General features: G+C 35.0%; 1 protein-coding gene across 1 annotated transcript in view; it reads right to left on the bottom strand.

The window, feature by feature from the left end:
- Nucleotides 1-6463: 6463 nt before the first annotated feature.
- Nucleotides 6464-21046, bottom strand: part of LOC126827217 (potassium voltage-gated channel protein Shal) — an 84580-nt gene continuing 69997 nt past the window's right edge. Inside the window, exon 5 of the mRNA XM_050556456.2 lies at nucleotides 6464-12880. Coding sequence (XP_050412413.1) covers nucleotides 12611-12880 — 270 coding nt within the window. The 3' untranslated portion in view covers nucleotides 6464-12610. The remainder of the gene's footprint in view (nucleotides 12881-21046) is intronic.

Raw genomic sequence — 21046 nt, 5'->3', positions numbered from 1 at the left:
AAAAGATCTGCAATCATCTGATGCCCGTTCATAGTATATATCACAGCGCGTGCACGGTTTAAAAAGTCTACATGCATATATACACGGTAATAAATAACAAAGGATAACAACAGATATCCATAATTTAACACAATGGTTCATTTTAAATTCACAGAAGTCAATTATGCCAAAAATAAATTATTAATTCGATTGTTAAAAGTTTACTTACAATGAAATTTATATTTGAATTTAATATAATGGAAATTAAAAGTTTCAATTTTTAAAATAAAATCTGATTTGGACATCTCCTAGAATGAAATGAATTTCATTTCAGCCACACACACTTCATTCGCTGCTACCCCACGCACGAAAATCAACTTGATAATGGATGATCACTCAATGATGTTTTTTGTGAATCCAATTAGTTACAAATCTCGAAGAAGGAAGGGTCTTGCAAATAGTTTCCGAATACCGGAAAACTCAGATTTAAAAGTGCGCGCTACTCCAATATTGCAATCTTCTGGTAAAAACAATTCGGCAATTTTTTAATTAGTTGCATCAACTCATTGATAAATCTGGACAGGTACTAGGTGTGTTAATCCTCACTACGTGCAACCACTATTTTATGAACTAACAAACAATTTTATAAACTTTGAAAAGATTTTCAGTCCATAGTATCGTCCTAGTTGAACTCCCGGGAAAAGAGACTTCCGTAAATTGTATACTACACACGTTCACCAAGATAAAAGACGAAACAGAGTTGCAAACAGAAGTTAGTAGCCGACTATACCAACCAACAAACATAGGGAAAAGACATACACACAGAGTTATAGATGAGGTTAAAGTGATCAAATAGAACAAAATCACGCCCGCTTAGCAACCTTCCCGTTATAAAACAAACAAGACGAAGAACTGTTCAAATACTCACCAAAATTAATTCCCTTCTCTATCCTATATTATAAGTAAATAAACCTAAACATCGCTTTTACTCCATGCACTTCATAAGAAGGGAATTTACTTAAAAATATACATATCCATCACTACCGAAGCTGCCATTCTGAAATTGATAGCGTTACAAATATTTTTCTTCCATTGACTGACGACCAGTATTAATCTTTCATAATCTTGGGGCGTATATTATACTTTAAGGAGAGGTTTGGATTAAACAAAACAATGTTACACCTTCTGTCTTGTACTTTTGGGATTGTTTGGCTGATAGACAAAACTTACTGCATGCGGCGCCTGGATACGGCGTTTCAGTGCATGTTAAGTCTGGTTACCATATACTTTTTGGTAAAAGCACGCTGTTGCATTACCGTTTAAAGTGCAACATTAAATAAGCCCTCTGAAGATCGAATCCCATGCAGTTGCGACCATATTATATCTTTAACTAATTATTGGGTTTTATTTTGTGGAGAAGTCATATCTCTCACACCTAAATTGAATGCGTGATTGATAAACATAGCCGATTCTCTGTGAAACCAGAATATAATGTTTATCACTAATGATAGGAAAGTTACCATTCCATATTTGGCATGAGTGACCACTCACATGATTAATTACATCATAATTAGCCAATATAATAATTAATAGCTGTGTATCTGAACGGATATAAGAAATGTGCACTCTTGGGGCTTGTCTACGATATCACCCTTAGTGGAAGAGGAAAAATGAACGAACGAACGCTCTTGGGTAGACACCATGTAGATTCTTTGAGGGCATAGACCGTTGAGGCTCAAGAGGTACCATCTGGATTGAGTAGAACCCACTGATTTGTAGCAGAGCCATATGATGTAGCCGTCAGTACAATCATCTGCGAGTTAGGGGCAATTTTAAGTATTGTAATGTAACCTATGCTTGTAACCTATGTATCCAGGTTTGATATAAAATGTAGAAACAAACTGTAGCATTGCTGTACCTGATAGACGAACGTCTTAGCGGCAGAGATTAAGAACAAAATACAAAACGTGAAAAAGAATCCAAAGAAGAGAATTACAAATATAACCAAAGACAATACTAGACGATCACAAGGCTATTAAAACATGTAGCAGGAGAGAGTATGCGCCACACGTCGGCTGTGGGGATTTTTTCGATGTACTTTCCAAGTCTAACCAGCGACGCATATCAAGCATAGTACTACATGAAGTCAAAACCAAACACCTAACTAATGTAGCAAGTAGCTTTAAGATATACACGCAGCGGAAAAAAAGGAGAAGCTACAGAGTATTTTATTTTAAGTTCGTGGCGAAGATGATTACATAAATTAGACGGAGGTTTAATTAACACGCACACTAATTTGCATTATTCTTTTCCTCAGATAACATCGATACAATCAGTAAACGCTGCCATCATAAGTTCCTCTATTTATTTTATCCTTAGTAGTCAATATCCACGCTTGCAAACTAACGCTGAACCATGTAAATTAAATAACTTTGTAATTCAATTTTTTTTTTAAAATTTGGAAACATGTATACGGGAACATATATTTGCCGAGTAGTATACTGTTTGCAATTACCTGTATTTAGATTAGGTAATTGTTTTTTGATACCGAATGTTAATTAACCGTATTGCGGGTATGTCATAAAAATACACTTTTAACCCAAAACTGCATTTAACGGGACGTCATATGTAAGACAATGGCATTGGCAGGTAAATGAAGGCTACTAATATATATGTATTATAACTTGTTTAATACTACTAAGGTGGTTGGTAATACCTTGAACGTTATAAATGATCTCAGGTAGAAACCTGACAGAGAGACGGGCTTTAGTTGCTCACTAGAGGAGCTGGCAAGCTCAAGACAGAACGAGGGTTAATGGAGGCAGACGTGAACTAGCTCGATGGCCGAAATGACTATATATGAATATGTTATGTTCCTGTGTCCTATATTGGTTATTAGAATTATAGATGTAATAATTTTAATATGAGGGAGAGAGAAATGGGGTTTAACGTCCACTCGACATAAACTATGTCATTTCTGGATTAACATATGGTTCAATTCTATTTCAATAATTCGCTTGCGCGTAGGCGTCTTTAGCAGTTGGGGGGGGGGGGGGCGGACCTGGAGAAAACCCACAAGGTTAGACAGGCGACCCTACTCCTACGTACAACCCGGGAATCGAAGCCACGCCAGTTGACTCAATGCCAGACCTTATGATACAGCGCGCACGTGCCATCCAAACAAGATTTCGTTTCATTCACGAGCAATCCTTGGTGTTATGGATTCAACAGTCGAAGTTGGATCCGACCCGGACAATATAACCATTTAAATTAGTGGATATAGAAACTCGTAATATTTTGATTGATGTTTAGGATAAACAAAAAAAAAACAAACAAAAAAAAAACTGCACAAACGTTCTGTAGATTTTCATCTTCCTGCTCTCGAAATTAACCAAAGACGAATTTCTTATTGCTAATTAATATTTAATACTTAAAACCGTAAACTATGCTTGATAGACTTCTTGATTGCTCTTCTGACAACGTCGATGAGAAACTCACACAATCGTGTCGAGTTAAGAAAGCCGTGTGAACAACTCGGAGTATGACAGAAACAATGTGTTACATTTTGCCCTCAAATTTTTCCACCCCTTACTAGGCAGTTGTCAGCAATTTGTTAAGCATACCTTACAGATGAACGTCATGTTCTACATAGCAACGTTAATGGAATAATGTGGTTTGCCGCCATAGAAAGGAGAAGAGTACACAAACATGATTGTAATGGGTATAGTTTGTGGTGTGTTGAATTAACTGCACCCTCTGTTACAATACTCTTTGATACGTCATGCAATTAAATTAACAAATATAAATAAACTTCTGGCAATATAATTATCTGATGGTCCCTTTTCTTATATGATAATTAAAAGCAGCGGCGCTTGTATCTACCTTTTCATTATTTTGTATGGCCGAAATCATAGTTGTTCAGGTCCGCCCTCTTTCTCTATCCCTTTTATTTTTTTTTTTTTTATATTATGATATTCTAAATTTCGTTAGTGTCAGCTTTTGCACCAGAGTATATGTTTACAATTAACAGAACTTACGTCAAAATTCGATTTAAGTACCTATAGTGTTTAGACTTAACTTAATTGTTCGCGCTTTCTTATTTTCTTTATATACTCTTCAAAAAAAAGAAAGGCATAGCTAAATTTTTCATCATTTTTTATTTGAACGTGATCGTTTTTTCCATAAAAGAAATTAATTATTGGTTTTTAAATATAGGGTCACTAATTGTGACTGGTCATACTTTTTGCCGAAATTTGTTTTCGCTTGATTGCACCAAGACACATGCGTTTAAGAACTTCGCAAGCTTTTCGCATGAAACTTAAATCTAAGGCCTTTAAAATCAAGGGGTTCTCGGTTTCAAAATCAGTTGCATATGTAAACACTCAACGAGCCATGCGAAGACCAACGCAAAAAAGCTATCGGTCGGTTACAAGCAGGTTAATCCCAGACAGATGTAGCCAAGCTGCTGAATGTTTCCCAGAGTACTATCTCTAGCCATTGGGATAGGTTCAACACGTGACCGCCCAAGCTCAGGCCGAACAAAAGTGACCACACCTGCCCAAGATCGTCACATCGGGTTACGTCATTTCCGGAAACGGTTCACAACAGCGACCTCTACTGCAACAGCAATTCCTAGACGGCGTAAGATCTCAGACCAGACAGTCCGTAAACGCAGGACGGAGGGTCTCACAAGGACAGCTGTCTACTCGTTCGGGTGGTACGAAAAACCGTGGTCCCGTGTACACATTGGCGTGCATGTAAAAAATCCCTTAGCATTTGGAATGCGATATAAGAGTAGACCATAGCGCCGCTGCCCGGGCAAAATTTCCCTCATAGCACACTGTATGGCGTATGCACATCTTCATTAGCCCAGTTTAGGAGCAGAACAGTGGGGCGTTAAACCCCATTTTATTTCATTTCATTTCCGACTTCAGTGAGTTCAGACACAAAGGGTATGGTCATAGCAACGCTGGAGAATAGTTTGTTTCAGCGACGAGGCGATGGTAAAGCGAGGTATACCGACGACGAAATGTCACTATGCGTTTCTCTTTTTGAAGAATATATCATCAGTACTTATCAAGGGCTTAGCTCATGTTTATTTTGTCTAGTTGCATGGTATGACTGGTGCTTTCCTTGTTGGAACACCTTCATGTTGTTTATTTATATCGGAGAGTACTCATATCTATGATTAAATTGACGTAAAATGCATTGGTTCTATCCAAACCTGGAGACGGGGAATCCTTTCCTGTTTACTCAGAATAATTTAAAATATGCCAGTAACTTCAGGCATGTTTTGAATATAGTCTCGGAATACGCACATGGTCAACACAAAACTATAAGAGATTATTTTGCCAGTCTGCATAAATTCATAAATATCTTTTTTTGACGTTTCTGGATAGCGCTCGAGGTCATTGTGTCTTGAAAGTTGGATATCAGGAGTAATCCGATAACATGTTGTTTATCCACATGAGTGGAATAATTGATAAAATTTTGTTTATTAAGTTCAAATCGCGATTGTCAAATTCTGAAAGGATTCATTTATTGTACAGTTATGGGCCATTTGTAGATATGATTGAATGTCAGCAGCAGTATACTGAACAGCTGCATTTATTGAAATTGGTATCCCTCCTCGTCCCATAAATATATTTGCTACAGGGTAACTAAGAAAATAGGAGACTGGGGTAATCAGGTCAGGATTCGTGTATTGGTGGTTATGGGCTCTGTAGAGACAGCTACCAATGGTGAAGTGACATTTACAGTTTAAAATTATTGATATCTGTGTGTTGACTGAGATGGATAAATTTGTTAGGTATTCAGTAACCGACCACATTTTATACCATTAGATCTTAATATTGAAATGCTGGCAGGAAGGTTGGGTAGTGCTTACCTTATTTTCTAACACTGTCCAATCTGCCATTTCAGAAATAGGCATTTCATTATTATAGTGGATCAATGGTTATTGGTATTTATTTGATACTAGACATTGATTAATTGTTAACTAACGGTCTAATGTGTCGGTCTTACATTAGCTAACGTACTTATCAATTCTAAATCTATCGTGTATTTACATCCACCCACTTCTATACAATATAATTTAAAGACTTAAGCTATAGTAAGAAATGAAATGTATTGAACGGGGGTTAAACGTCCTACATTAAAAAAATTGTGCCCCCCCCCCCCCCAGTAAGAGCACTGCATACGACCTTGTAGGATAATGGCTCAACGGCTGCTTGTGTAAGCATTGTGCATTTTCAAGCGATTTCCAGGTTGTCAAACATTCGGGCTAGAGTTTTAAAGAGTATTTGGAATATCGAACCGGGACACAGAGAATGAATTTAATTTTGCAATGGTATATCAATTCAATGTAAGTAATCTGATAAATCCAACAAAGATACCAATATAGGTATACAGGGCAATTACACGTAGTCTCTGTCGACCAGGTGATAATCCAGATCAAACAAAAGTATAACAAAGACAGATCAAGTGATTGTTTGGGGTTTTTATTAATGCTTGAAATTGTAAAATAACAGTAATTACCTCCAGTACCAAGCAAGCAAGAAAAAAAGAGAAAATACTAACAACAATGGTCGATCAGTTATTGATATCAGACAAAAAATATAGGAGAATTATCATTAACAGCAAGTTATAATGAGTGGATAAAATGTCTACAAAAATCCAAATTCACCAACTTTCATTAGTTGATTGCATAATATCTCAAATAAAAGGTAATTATTTTCATTCTATTGTAAATATTTATATTTTAAACAAACAGACTCTTGATTTCCAACGTTTCGGGCTGCTTTATTTCTGTGCAAGTATATATATATGTATATATAGAGAAAATTGCTGTTTTATTGTTTATTAAAAAACATTTCTGACACGATTTTTAAACAAAGCCAATTCATAATTAACATATAGTTGGGTATATTTTAAAAATTTGTTTCACTGAATGAATGACACCTTTACTGCTAAATTCAATATAATTTAATGGATGAATTTGTGTTTTTGAAGACAATAGGATTAATCTAGTTAATATATTATAAAAGCTTACAAGGTAGGTGAAATGTGTAAATAATAAATTTGCAAATATTTCAAAATCTTGCAATTGATACAAAACTAAACAAAAACGTGAATTAATATAAACTTCTGAGAGATCTAAAATAAAATAAAAAATGAAAATATTTGTTATCATTATTACAAATACAATAGCCCCAATCCTTTTCTATAAAGGTATTTATTTGCATTTATAACATTTTAAGTTATATATTATAATTCATAACTTGTAACAACGATAGAAAACAAAATAAGTTATAACATTAATCCTTTTTACAATAAATATCTGTGATGGCTACAACTAGTTGTTGTGTACTAATTATTTGTTTTCTATAAAATATTAGCAACATATTTCGGCAGGAAACTATAATTGAATACCAATCATGTCACCTTAGATTTATGTACCTACCTAAAATCTGAATTTTTCTATTTTTGGATGCAATGGAAGCACATTGGCATCCCATTTAGGCTACTTTGATCTGACAGCTTCTTGGTAATTACATTAAACGTCACATTGTCTCGCCCTATTTTAAAATATCACCCGTTACTACTTTACGTCTTTTATAATATTTATTGGTATTACCAGCTTATGTAAATTTAGTATTTAACATGGCAAATTCCAAATATTTTTTCTGGATCCACTTAAAGCGATAATTTCATTTTTTAAGTCATATGTTTAAATATGTTAAAATAAAGCCTTAAAATATACGGCATCTATACACAGTCCTACCTATTAATCCTATAATTCACTAGACTAAGTGTCAGTTGAGCAATTGGGAAATATATCATTTTCTTGTTGAAAACAAAACGTTGACGTTTTCAAAGTGTCACATTAGCAGAGAGACCCCCAGGGGAGGTAATTTTGCCTCAGTTAACCAGGCATCATTATCCTTATCTGACATAGTTTTCCAGTGAAAAATGATAAAATTTCCAAGTACCGTGGGCGAGTAGAAAATATTCAAAAAAATTATGTGACTGTTTTTTTTAAGTGATAGAATGATTCCTATGATTGTATAACAGTGATTTGACAACGGATTAAACAATAGATATAGAAATAATTATGTTTTGACTTTCTTAAAAGAGATATAAAACTATCGCTTTAAGTCCCATAATAACGAAAGGCCAGACACAGAGTTAAACCCATATTAGTCAAAAATGTTCCAGTAGCTGCAATACCTTACAACTCTCGGATTAACCTTATAACTATCAGATTAATTTACTTCTGGTTAAAGAAATGTGGACATTGTTTTTAGATATAATATAAATTATTGTCCTAGAATTATAAACTGATTTAACCAATTCCTGTTACATTAAAGTATTGATTATAAGAATTTTAAAACTTGAAACTTGGTGAAAATGCCTTAAAACAAGCAAAAATATCAAGTAATCAATATAACAACAATATCTGTACATTCATCGCGTGCAAATAATAATGGTAATAAATTAAAATAATAATAATAATAAAAATGAAACAGGATTATTGAAGTATGAAAGACGGTTTGAAAGACAAATCAGTGCATTTTTTTTTATTTCAAAAAAGAAAAAGAAAACAAATCTAAAATTATATCTTGGTTGCCGAGAAAAAAAATATATTAAGGGAAGTAACCCTGACCTTATTTCTAGAACAATTACTTGTATTATAGTTTATACAGTTTCATAAACTATTTTCGATGCTTTGTTAACGATACTCATTAAATTATTAAGAAACTACTATCGTTTCTCTGTTGCAAAGTTGTTTATCTTCCATTGGAAAACAACTTAGCACGCAAGATTTATAAAAGAATCTAAACATGCACTTCGATATTTTTGATTAAATTTCACTCAAACCAATCTGATTAAAACACAGATCCTATTTCGTTTCGTTTTTTATAGTTCAAAATTTCGTTTTACTTATCTTTATTACACTAGGATCTGGAAGAGTTGTTATATAACCCGCGTTCTGGGTGATGTGAGGGATTAGCCAATGAAACGGTCTGTTACGGCGAGTTTTTGGCGTGAGGTGCACGGAACCATGGGTAACCCACTAGAAACATCAACGCTGATTGTTTAATTAAATGTCTGATGTCATAGGGTAGAAAAAACGCTCGTATAACCTCTGACGCGACCTCCCACTACAACAGGTCAGATCTTCATGTTATGTTGGCCGTCGAAAGTATAAAAAAACCGAAACGATATATAGATCTGTATTTTAATCAGATTGCACTCAAATGTACAGCTCTTTCCCAAAGGGTGCTAAACGAAAATTTCTACAACCAATGCATATATTATTTCCTTTCAGGATTCAACTGCTTAACATCAGTCACAGTGTTCCATATAATCTAATTTATATAGTATTCCCATATTGCGTACCCTGCATGGGATCACTGAGCCTTCTGAAAAACACACATCCATTATGAATGAAAAGACCAAACTGCTTTACTCTTACATAGTCATTACACACCGGAAATAAAAGTTTTTTAAAGGATCGTGGGTACAGTGTGTAAGCTAACCTGCATTTTATAATACATTAGCTTGCCTGATCGGGATTGACACGCCCGTTATATGGAGCACTGAAATTTATGCTTTCATTTTTTTAGGTTACTATAATAATTTTAATGATTTTTAATGGAGGCTCATTTCTATATACCATTTGGTGTAGATTTGTATGCAACAAAGTACAACATATTTATTGTGGTTACACACAAAGTATGACTTGTTAATGTCATGGTAATTGGATCAAAACAAAATTAGTTTAGAAAACATATTGAGATCATCCCAGTTCACTTCCGGTGAATAATTTCAACTAAACCTATATCAGTTAAAGAGATGTAATTAACAACAGTTAGCTTCCTACTTTTAAAGACTATTTAAGTATCGTTTTAAAGCTAAAGTTATACGAAAGGTTGATAGATGAGGTATACGGGGCGACTGATGATTTTGATTTCTGCAGATTTCATTTTTCAGAATATAAGATACATTTCAAATGTCTTTCTTATATTCTTTAAAAAGTCATGGATACAGAAGTCCACACATCACCATGTCGCTAATTTTTGATTTTGCGTCAAGAATATGAACAAACGAAGAAAAATGAAATGTTATAAATAAAAGATAAAGATAATTATGCAATCGTCTTCTGAAAAAAGGGGAGTAATTCATGAAGATAATGGAGTAAAAATTGGTATATTTCTGGGCCATTACTATGTAAGCAAAATAAATGTATTATAAGATATGCACAATTTAAAAAAACACACAATACAAGAAATAATCGCCTAAATGTTTAGCTAATATTGCTTACAATGCTTGAACCGTATGGAAACGAAACAAAGAATTGTGTGCATATATAGTTCCAGTTGTTGAAAATAATCTTTTAGTAAAAATTAAATGGATAAATTGCATTTAGGTGCAGGACCAAAAGAAAATCATGTGCAAAGATAGTAAAAATTGAATAACATATTATTATTTAGTATTATTTTAGAAAAATTCTAGGAATCGATACCTCCTATATAGATATTGGTACTATGAGCAAACATGACGATCTATTCAAATAAATCATACTTGGAGACACTGGTAAGAATAGTTAAGGTAACATTATTGTTACCACTTTCTTACGGCAAATCAGTCGTTGATTAATAGCATTTAGTTATTAAAAAGACCAAAGATTTCAAAATGTCTTTTCATACCTTTAATGTATTTTTTCAAATCAATTTTGATATAGTGTCTTCATCCAAGTCTGATTTATTCTCATTAACTATAAGATTCTGAAAGACAATCCTAACATACATTGTACATTTTAAAAAGACAATTTTCTACGGAGTATTCACAGCAAACTAGAGGATAAGCTTTTGTTCAACACAAACTGGCTTTGTTGGCATCACCGCATTCAAAAGAGAATACCACCGAAAGAACTGGAGTAGCCTACATTTCGGGAAATATTGCGCAAAGTTTAAAGGAAGAATAAATCCATTTAGAGTGAAGCTGTATTGGATATTGTTTGTAATCAAGTACAGAATTAGGAATAGGAGCAACCGGTAAAATCTATCCGACATTTTACTACCTGCTATTAAGCAATATTTTTGGTGTTTTTGGGGACAGTCTTTACAGAATGCACTTCAGTTCTGTCGATAGTATACTTTTAATAGGGGCATCACCAACTAGAGGGACGAAGCAATATTCTAGCCAAGTAAACAATGAGGTAATAAAAAGACACACATCAAAAGTCACTGGTAAATGGCATCATAGAATATGACCCCATCTTGTATGACGAGTTACCATGCTGTGTGAAACGACGCACAAGAAAAATGATATGCAAAAATTGTAAATCAAATAGAAAATATGTACAAATCGTCAAATTCCTCAGTTTCTATTTTATAATACAAGTCTTGAATAGTTATGGTGAAGCTCAAATTTTGCATTTATCAAAAACATCTGTGCACATATCTTTCGAATCATTATCTCCAGCATTAAGCTTCTTCTTTGATTGCTTTTGTAGAAAATGCTATCTGCTGTTCAAGTTCTTTTGATAACGCTTAATTGAAAAAAAAAAAAAAAAATACGGGGCTTACGACCAGTTTTTTCTTCATTAATTAATCAACGAACATTACGGTTCGAAAATATTCCCTTGATTGGTTTCGGACATCGTGAATACTCAGCTAAATGACTTTAAATTCGTGAACATCAACCAAATAGAATAAACAATATTATTCAGTTCGTTTTCGATTTTTGTTTTCCACGTCAGACGTGCAAACGTCAAGTACTAAGGGAGATAACTGCAGATATATTCCTTCCTTACGTTTTTCTTTCGCCACAATCACAGTATGCCTAATATCTTTGTCATTTTTTAAAATTCCATTTACTAACATTTGATCGTGCACATCTGTATACACAAAACATTCACCCAGTATCACAATTACGTCTTCATATACACATTATATCCGGAACAATAGAAGAGGAATCACATTCTCGTAACCTTGACAAGGGTCAAGCTATATTTATATGTATATATATATATATCATTATAATGGAATTATGGTAAACAGTAATAAGATCGCACCTCAAGCACTCAGAATCAACATATATATGAAAAACTTTGAAAATTGAAAGAAAAAACAAACAATATAAACCTGAATTAAATAGCGTTCACGGTATCTAACCAAAAAAATTGGCCCGGTAACAATTTCCCGTCATAGTAGAAAAATCATCCAGACTGATGAAAAAGAATGAAAATATGTGCTGTGTGCGGGTTAAGAGATTTGAGCAGTAAACGGGAAATTCTGCTGTTTTCGATTATTAATACGAACATCGGAAATCACAGGATCGCGTGTCCAACAGTCAATTCTCTTTGTATATATAATATGTATATACATAGTATAATAATTTGTGTCACTAACGACCGAAGGAATATATTACTGTTAAAAGGGGTAAGATAAAAACATCGTCTCTCTCTCCTTTTTTACACTGGAAATTGTTACCTTCCCACATTGCTAAGGGCTAGATATATATATATATATAGTAATGATATCGACTAAATAAATCATAACTATTTCTGTAGAAATATTTCAGTTTTAAATGTCTCATCATTTTCAACACTGCGTATGTGCTGTTATAACGTGGATATCCGTACAACGCTAGGGTTAGGTGACTGGGTTTGCGCACTGGTGCTCTGTGTTCGAACCGACTCCGTTTCCGACGTGCTCGAGGTGGGAAGCGTCACAATAGCCGTAGTGACGGTTACCGAGTTATTTGTTTTGTTTGAAGTCGTATTATCAACAGCGTTAAGACTGGAACGCGACGTACGGTTCAACTGTGGAAGTCGTATTTGAATATCATTCAGTTCTTGCGGCTCATAACCATGCTCACTGCGTGTCCGCTTCTGAAAGTAAAACAAAATAACTTAGTATATCATTAAGTTGATTTAAAATGTGAAGAAAGTGCTAAAAAGCAAAAATATCAGGAGAAATACCAAAAAAATGCCAACAAGATAAAATGACATAAGAAAGTGAACCAGATAAATGAGTCTGATTAAACAGATCCTATTTCATTTCGTTTTTTATAGTTCAAAATTTCGGTTTACTTGTCTGTACTACACTAGGATCTGGAAGAGTTGTTATATTACCGACGTTTTGGTTGAAAGTGAGGGATAAGCCAATGAACAGTCTGTTACGGCGACTTCTTGGGGTGCCATTCACGGGACTGTGGGTAAACCACTAGAAACGCCAACGCTGATTGATTAATCAATGTCTGTCGTCATAGGGTCAAAAGCCGCTTGTACGACCCCTGACACGACCCTCGAGGACAACTGGTCAGATCTTCATGTAGTGTAGACCATCGGAAGTATAAAACAACGAAACGAAATATAGATCTGTATTTTAATCAGATTGATTAAACAGAGATTTCAATTACGTTTCGTTTTATTTTTGATGTTGTACTCCATATTTTCTTTAAAACCGGAGTTCAGACCAAATCTACCTGCTGTTTAATTATACCGGGCTTATTGTTGTAGGACAAAATGGCCTTACGGGTATGTAGCTAAATTGGAAATTACCCACAGTAAGTATTAGTAGTGTTAATATTAGTAGTGTTTTAGACAAAACTGGTTGTTGAAAGAAAAATTGCAGTTTAGTGTAAAAATTATAAATGTGAACGAAACGAAATTGTAATCGAATTAAACGCGGTAACCGTTGTTCGAACTTTACTAAAAAAAAAAACATTTGAGACGAGTACTAAAGACTATATTATTATTTTGATGGACAAATTAGTGTTCCTATATCATGATCAAAAATTTTAATTGGTAATTCTACTGATATCTTTATCATTACATTTATTAAGGTAACTTAAAATCTTCTTTTTAAAGTTTTGTTTTTAAAAATAAAACCAAACTAGTTCAATTTTGAATACCTTTAAAAATCAAAACATGCAATATATTTTATAAAAATAATCAATTTCTTGAGTAAAATGAATAATGGCAATCACAAAAAGTTCATTATTCAGCAGAACAATTTCCATTGTTTACCACGTCCATTAAATAACAGGTTGAAAATATTCAAAATGCTAATAATAACATGAATGCATGGACACCAAGCTCTTTTACTAGGGATCCGTTTAGTAATTAAATGCCATGCTAACAAATTATCGTCTCTTCGGACACAGTAATTGTCTTTCTTACATTTATTTATTATGAAAGGCAGTGTATTATTAATGTATTTATTTGTACATTAAAACTATCATGAAATCCCGGAGTTTTCAAATGCAATTAAGATTTCAGTCTTATGTTGCAATACCTATTATTTCTGAAGAGTTTTTCCACATCAAATAAAACAATGGAAATGTTACGTAAAGTAATCTAAGAATACAAATAAAAATGCTGATAAATTAAAAGGAAAACAATTTTGATGACTTTCAATACGAAGCCTTATTTTAAAAATGAACTTTTATCATTTTTTGAGGTGTCCATAGGCATTTTATTTTCCACCCTCAATCGTTTTGTACTTCAGTTTTATATATGGAAGTTAAACTGAATTTATTGAGGTTACCATGGACACCACTATTTACTTTATTTACTAGAAATCTTCGATGTGGCGAAAACCTGCGAGCACAGCATCCTCTGCGTCTTCGTCGTTGATCCACAGAAGCTATGGAAGGGTCCGGAGAGGGTATCGGGGTTTCTGAGGGTTTATTTGGTGCTCCGTTGAATGACATATCCATCTCAAATAAATTCTGATTCTGTGAAAAACATAATAAGCGCACTGATAAGATCTCTATTCTCTACACAAAGTTCGTTTAGAAATATTCAAAATGTCTACGGGTTTGTTTTTGGCATTTAAATTTATGCATAAATTCATCATCTAGTCAGTTTTAAGCGGAGATAAAACCAACGAGTTCCTTTATTAAAGAGTTTAGAAACCAAAAACCAACCTTCAACATACAGTATGTTTGGCAACAATAACATGGACTTAATCTAAACTACGTAGCATAGCAGCATATGGATTTCAAGGTAAGACAGTGAGCAGTGCTAATAACAACAGGTAATCTTAAAAGTTTTACTACGTACGATCCAAATCTGAATTGCAAACGGAGCTGGATAATTACATTGAACAAAACAACAAATAGAACACGTGATGAACTACGTGGCTATATTAAACAAAATGGCCCCCTTTCTGGTATTTGAACTGCAGGAACTAATCAATAAAAAGAAAATGGTAGCTATACGACTTGCCAATACCGTGATAAATAAATGGCGAATGTGACTTTAATGATAATGTAGATGCAATCATTCACCTCATGTGAAAATTCGTTTGTTTTGCTTTTCAGAAGCGTTTATAATTTATTTGCGTGCATTAAATTAATGGACTTGTTGTAGTGGAATATCATCGGCGGCGCGATCAAAAATTATTTATCATAAAATATAATCGGTTGTTCATTTTCTTGGCGACTCGACATTCTCACCTACCACAAGTTGCTGTAAGTCTTCCTGGGGATGAATGCTACAAAATACCGCTTTCAGCTGTCAATTCCAGAAAACAGTATTCCCAAGATTATTTCCTTTATTCTGCAACGCGTGTTTGGAGATTGGTTATTAATACAGATCGTTGCCATCATTGAAGAAGTAGTTTTCTGCAGCTTTTTTTTTACATATCTATCTTTCCAGTATCAACGTGCACATAATGCCATTAATTTCATTAATTTTTAATTTCAGTGACCAACCGTCAAAATAAATACAGATGATTCAGAGACGTTTTACAGATAAGTATTGTTACTTCGAATATGAATATTTTTATATATCTGTATATAGCCACGTTTTCGAAAGGAAAAGGGGTCGGGAGGAACAACACGGGATCTTACCTGACGTTAAAACATAATAGCAACTAGCTACATAAAACTTTGCTCTGTGCAGTCAAATTCATTGCCAACAACAGTTAATCACAAAGCTATTGAAACATATGCCAATTACAATACACTTTGAGAATACCTATTGATTTGCAGTGAATAATAAATACGTTATATATGGAATGGTTTGTATAGTTTTATAATGTACACAATAATGATATAGTTAAACCAGATATACGTATATCCATTACAAATAAACTCTGTCTAATTAACTGTGAAGTCACAGTTGAATCTTTACAGTGAGTTAGCATGATACATTTGTATTATTAACACTATTAAAACAGTGCAAGTGATAATGTTAGAAAGGCTAGATCTAGTTTTATATAGAGTAGTAAATGTACGCATGCCTATTCTTTCTAAACCAAAACTACCTGGTTTTACTCTTGCATTGCATAATGGTGAGTATTTGAATAACATTCAAAAAGCAATACAGCATGCAGCAAAGCAGTATAGGTATTTATTCCACACAGACATATTTCACAGCATGCATTTCAACTGTTTCGCAAGTCAGCCACAGAAATAAGCAGTAATTGTATTCCATAGAATTGTGACCTGTATACACAGTTTTAATATTACCTTATACATATATCTTTTGTGTAATTAGAATGCATTCCCAGGCATTTGGCTACTTTGAAAAGTCATTTTAGGAAATGTTTGTTTGTCCGTTAACAGACATAGGTAGGCTACTTCAACATACAGGGAATGAGATTATATTAAGTACATTTGGGATTTTAAGAATAGGAAGTTACACGTGAATGATTAATTAGTGCCATAAAAAGCCGAAGGAACAGGGTTACAAGAGTTTCCAGAGAACAAGCGCAACAGTGACACCAATATGGGGAACGGGGAATTAACTACAACACAGAAAGGTACGAAACAAGTATTATCATCGTTAATCCGGGCGCACAATGATTCAAATAAACAATAAACAGATAGAGATGTGTATACCTAGCTAACGTTTCTTGTTTATTATGTACTACTAGGAGCAAATTAGAAAAAGAAACCGAATACTACTAGAAAATCACATGATTTCAATATGGCGGCGTACAGTAATTTAATTGGCGCTCTTTAATATCATTGGTTCAATACAGCCTCGTTTTGAAACGAAAAACACCAACAACACGATTTTGTTTTCCGTTTAATGTGTATTTGAATCAATTTCGCTCAGTTTTAGTCATTTATATCTCAATGTAAATATAGAATCTAATTGGGAAATTGGTTCACGTTGATTTAAATGATGATTTTCTTAGAGCTTGATGAAACATCTCTAAATGTGTATAAGATTCCCATTGTGTGGAGGTGGGTGCCGGGAGCGGGGGGGGGGGGGGCAACATATATTTTTGAGGACAGATATCATTTGGTTCAAAGTTGACCTTAAAAGTGACTTCTCGTTAGCCTTTTCGTTTAGTACCAATTTCGTCATTCAAAATATTAAATTATAATAGTACTTTTCAAGAGATCTTTAAATGTAAATCTAAAACACAGTAAATCAGAGACATGTTTAGATATTAGTTTATGCTTAGTCTTCATCAGAAGATACAAAATCAAAGTTCATAATATTAGTGGGATAAATATCTTCTTGATTGCTGATCAACAGCTCGTATAATATAATATATCCTTTTGATATGTTTCAGATACCCATTTACATTGTAAATCTTCATTCCAGCTATGCATTGCAGGGTCACCTTGTTCGATCATTGGTTTTGCAGCTTGTCTCCAAATTCTTGCAAAATAATTGCTGCGTTTAACGTGCAGCAAAAGACCACTACGGCAAGACGGTAATAAAGAAAGGTCTGTTATTTTTTCACCCAGAAGATCTTCCTTCTAGCGTCATCTACTGATGTAAGTCACCTTTCGCGATATTTTCTACCTTTGCCCGTCTGATTATCGATCAAATTGTGTATTTTTGGATCATCGTTTGTGAGGAGAATGATTGGGATGTCTATTTCGACCGACCAAGAACGCAAAATATACTATTCAAAAAAAGTAGGGGATATTTGATTTTTGGGGCATAATACTAAAATATGCAAATGACTACGAAAAAAGTCACTATAGAACCTAACAGAAGAAACATTTCCAGTTACATGTGACGCCCAAACGCACCAATAGCTACCGCATGGAATGCAGGTGATGCTTGGGATCATCATGGGGGTCCAACCCAAGATTTGCACGACTCTGACTTTGAATGTTACAGTCATTGTGGCATTGAATTCCAGGGTGGAAACATCAGTTTAATTGTTTTAGTGACCAGAAAACAAATTTTGATATGCGTCGGCTTACCCAAAATGAAAGGTTACGTGCCCTTGGCATGCTACAGATCGGCACAACACAGGCGGTTGTGGCGCGGACGATGAATGTTTCTCAGTCTGTCATAAGCAGGCTATGGTCCAGATACCGTGATACACAATCTGTACAGGACAGACCACGCTCAGGTCGACCAAGGGCGACAACTCAAGCCCAGGATCGATTTATCCGTACCTTGGCCTTGAGAAATCGTGTCATCACAGCAAATCAGATCAGCGCTCGTCTTCAAACAGACATTGGTGTGAGAGTGAGTGGCCAGACGATTCGGAATCGACTGCATAGGGGTCACCTTCGCGCCCGACGTCCTCGCGTGATCCCTTGTTTGAGAGATCATCACATTCAGGCAAGACGTCGTTGGTGTAGGGATCGTCAACACTGGGATAATCGACGCTGGAGCAATGTGATGTTTTCAGATGAGCCAAGGTTCACTGTTGATTTTTTGGACAGACGTAGGAGGGTGTGGCGTCGTCGAAACGAGCGCTTCCAAGACGTTAACGTCATCAGACATGATCGATTTGGGGGTGGTTCTGTTATGGTGTGGGGAGGCATCACTATTGCTGGAAGAACGGCTTTACATGTTGTTGCAGGGCGTGTTACAGGCCAGTACTACCGGGACAACATCTTGGCAGTCCATGTTGTGCCGTTCGCACGACGTCATGGCCGCCGTTTCATCTTCCAGGATGACAACGCAAGATGTCACAGGGCCAGGATCGTTACAGGTTACCTCCAACAACAGAACATCACCAAATTACCTTGGCCAGCACTGAGTCCCGACCTCTCCCCCATCGATCATGTCTGGGACATGCTTGGACAGAGGTTACGTCAACGTCAACAACGTCCTGCCAATGTCCAAGAACTTGCTGCTGCGTTGCAACAGGAATGGGACAATCTGAACCAAAATGACCTTAGACGTCTCATTAGGAGTATGCCACGTCGGATCAATGCTTGTTTGGCAAACAGAGGAGGATTTACCCGTTACTGACTTGGTTGTGATGCTGTGGTAACTTTGCTGTTTGACCCCGGGTATCATTTTACCCTTATAATGGTCAGTCTGTGCCTTACTTAGTCTAACGATCATTTGGAATAAATCGATGAATGTGAACTTCATTTCATTTTGTCATTTGTTTCTTCGTCAGTTTCATTAGGTGACTTTAATAACACTTAAAAATCAAATATCCCCTACTTTTTTTGAATAGTATACAATTTGTTTAAGCGCCTTCATGATTTTGCAATGCGAAGTAGAGTAGGTAAGCTATTTTGGTGTTCTCAAATAAAGCATAGATGATAGCTGCTAGGAGTATTAGGATGAGTTCTGCTCAATTTCACTCAACAACCTCTTTTAAAAAACCCTTAATTCTGCACGTTATAGACTGGCCTTGGTGTTAATTTCCCTAATATGGAATAAACACCCCATTCCCCCAAGATCAGGGGGTGGGGGGTGGGGAAATTACCTTATTTGGTCTACCAACCCCATGTCATAAACAGATAGAATTTTATTGATATTTTGACAATGGTTAGGGTTTTACCAAAATATCACTGTTTTTTTTATATATAAACATGTCCGCTTTTATTAGTACGTGGGATTTGACTCCATAGAAAGAGTTAACCAACAATTAGTCAAAGACACAATATGGTCTTAAGGACCAAAGTCTTACATCAGTTCTCGACACTTTCAATACTAATCTTGATATACCAATCAAGATAAGTATTGAAAGTGTCGAGAATATCTCGGCCTACAGGCTTTCCGTGGTAATGACTATCTGTCTTTCTTTTTCAAGATAATTCCAAATTTTCTAACAATTTTTAAAGAGCTGGGACAGACAAATGATGTTTCTGATGACGTAATTGCTGGTTTAGAAAAAATTGTTTGTACCATGTACGGCAAAAGGCGACTTACATCAGTAGATGGCGCTAGAAGAAGGATTTTCTGGTGGAATTTTTATCGTGATGAAAAATAACAAACCTTTCTTTCTTTCTGGGTGAAAAAATAAAAGGCTTTTATTTTTTACGACCTTGCCTTAGTGGTCTTTTGCTGCACATTAAACGCAGCAATTATTTTGCAGCAATATACAGACAAGCTGCAAAACCAATGATCGAACAAAATGACCCCCTGCAATGCATGGCTGGAATGAAGATTTACAATGTGAATGGGTATCTGAAGTATATCCAAAGGATATATGCGATCTGTTGATCAGCCATTAAGAAAATATTTATCCTGCTCATATTATGAACTTTGATTTTGAATCTTCCGATGAAGACTAAGAATAAACTAATGTTATCTAAACATGTCTCTTATTCACTGTGTTTTTTTATTTACATTTCCAGATCTCTTGATAATTACCATTATAATTTAATATTTTGAATGACGAAATTGGTACTGAACGAAAAAGCTAACGAGAAGCCACTTTTCAGGTCCATTTTGAACCAAGTGCTTTCTGTCTCCAAAAAATACATTTTGCCCCGCCCCACACAATGGGAATCTTATACACATATCTAGAGATGTACATCGACATTAAAAAGTAATTTTTATACAAAGCTCTAAGAAAGTCATCATTTATATCAGCTTGAACTCATTTCTCGCCAATCCCCCCCCCCAACACTCTTCCACACACGCACACCTGCAGCCCCCACACCCACCCCCACCTTCCCACAAATCAAAACAGTTGTCCAGGGGCATCATATACACTTATATAGAGATGGGCAGTGCTAGAAATTTATGTTTTATTAATCTATAACATGGTCATCATTTATGTCAACATAACCACATTTCCCCCTAATTGTAGACATTGCCCCCCCCCCCCATATCTCGTCAACGCCCCCCCAAACACGTCTGATCTGATTACCACAC

This window comes from Patella vulgata, chromosome 7 (assembly GCF_932274485.2).
Source record: "Patella vulgata chromosome 7, xgPatVulg1.2, whole genome shotgun sequence".
NCBI lineage: Eukaryota > Metazoa > Mollusca > Gastropoda > Patellidae > Patella > Patella vulgata.
The sequence above is the reverse complement of the archived record's forward strand: the minus strand, read 5'-3'. Positions and strand labels throughout refer to the sequence as shown.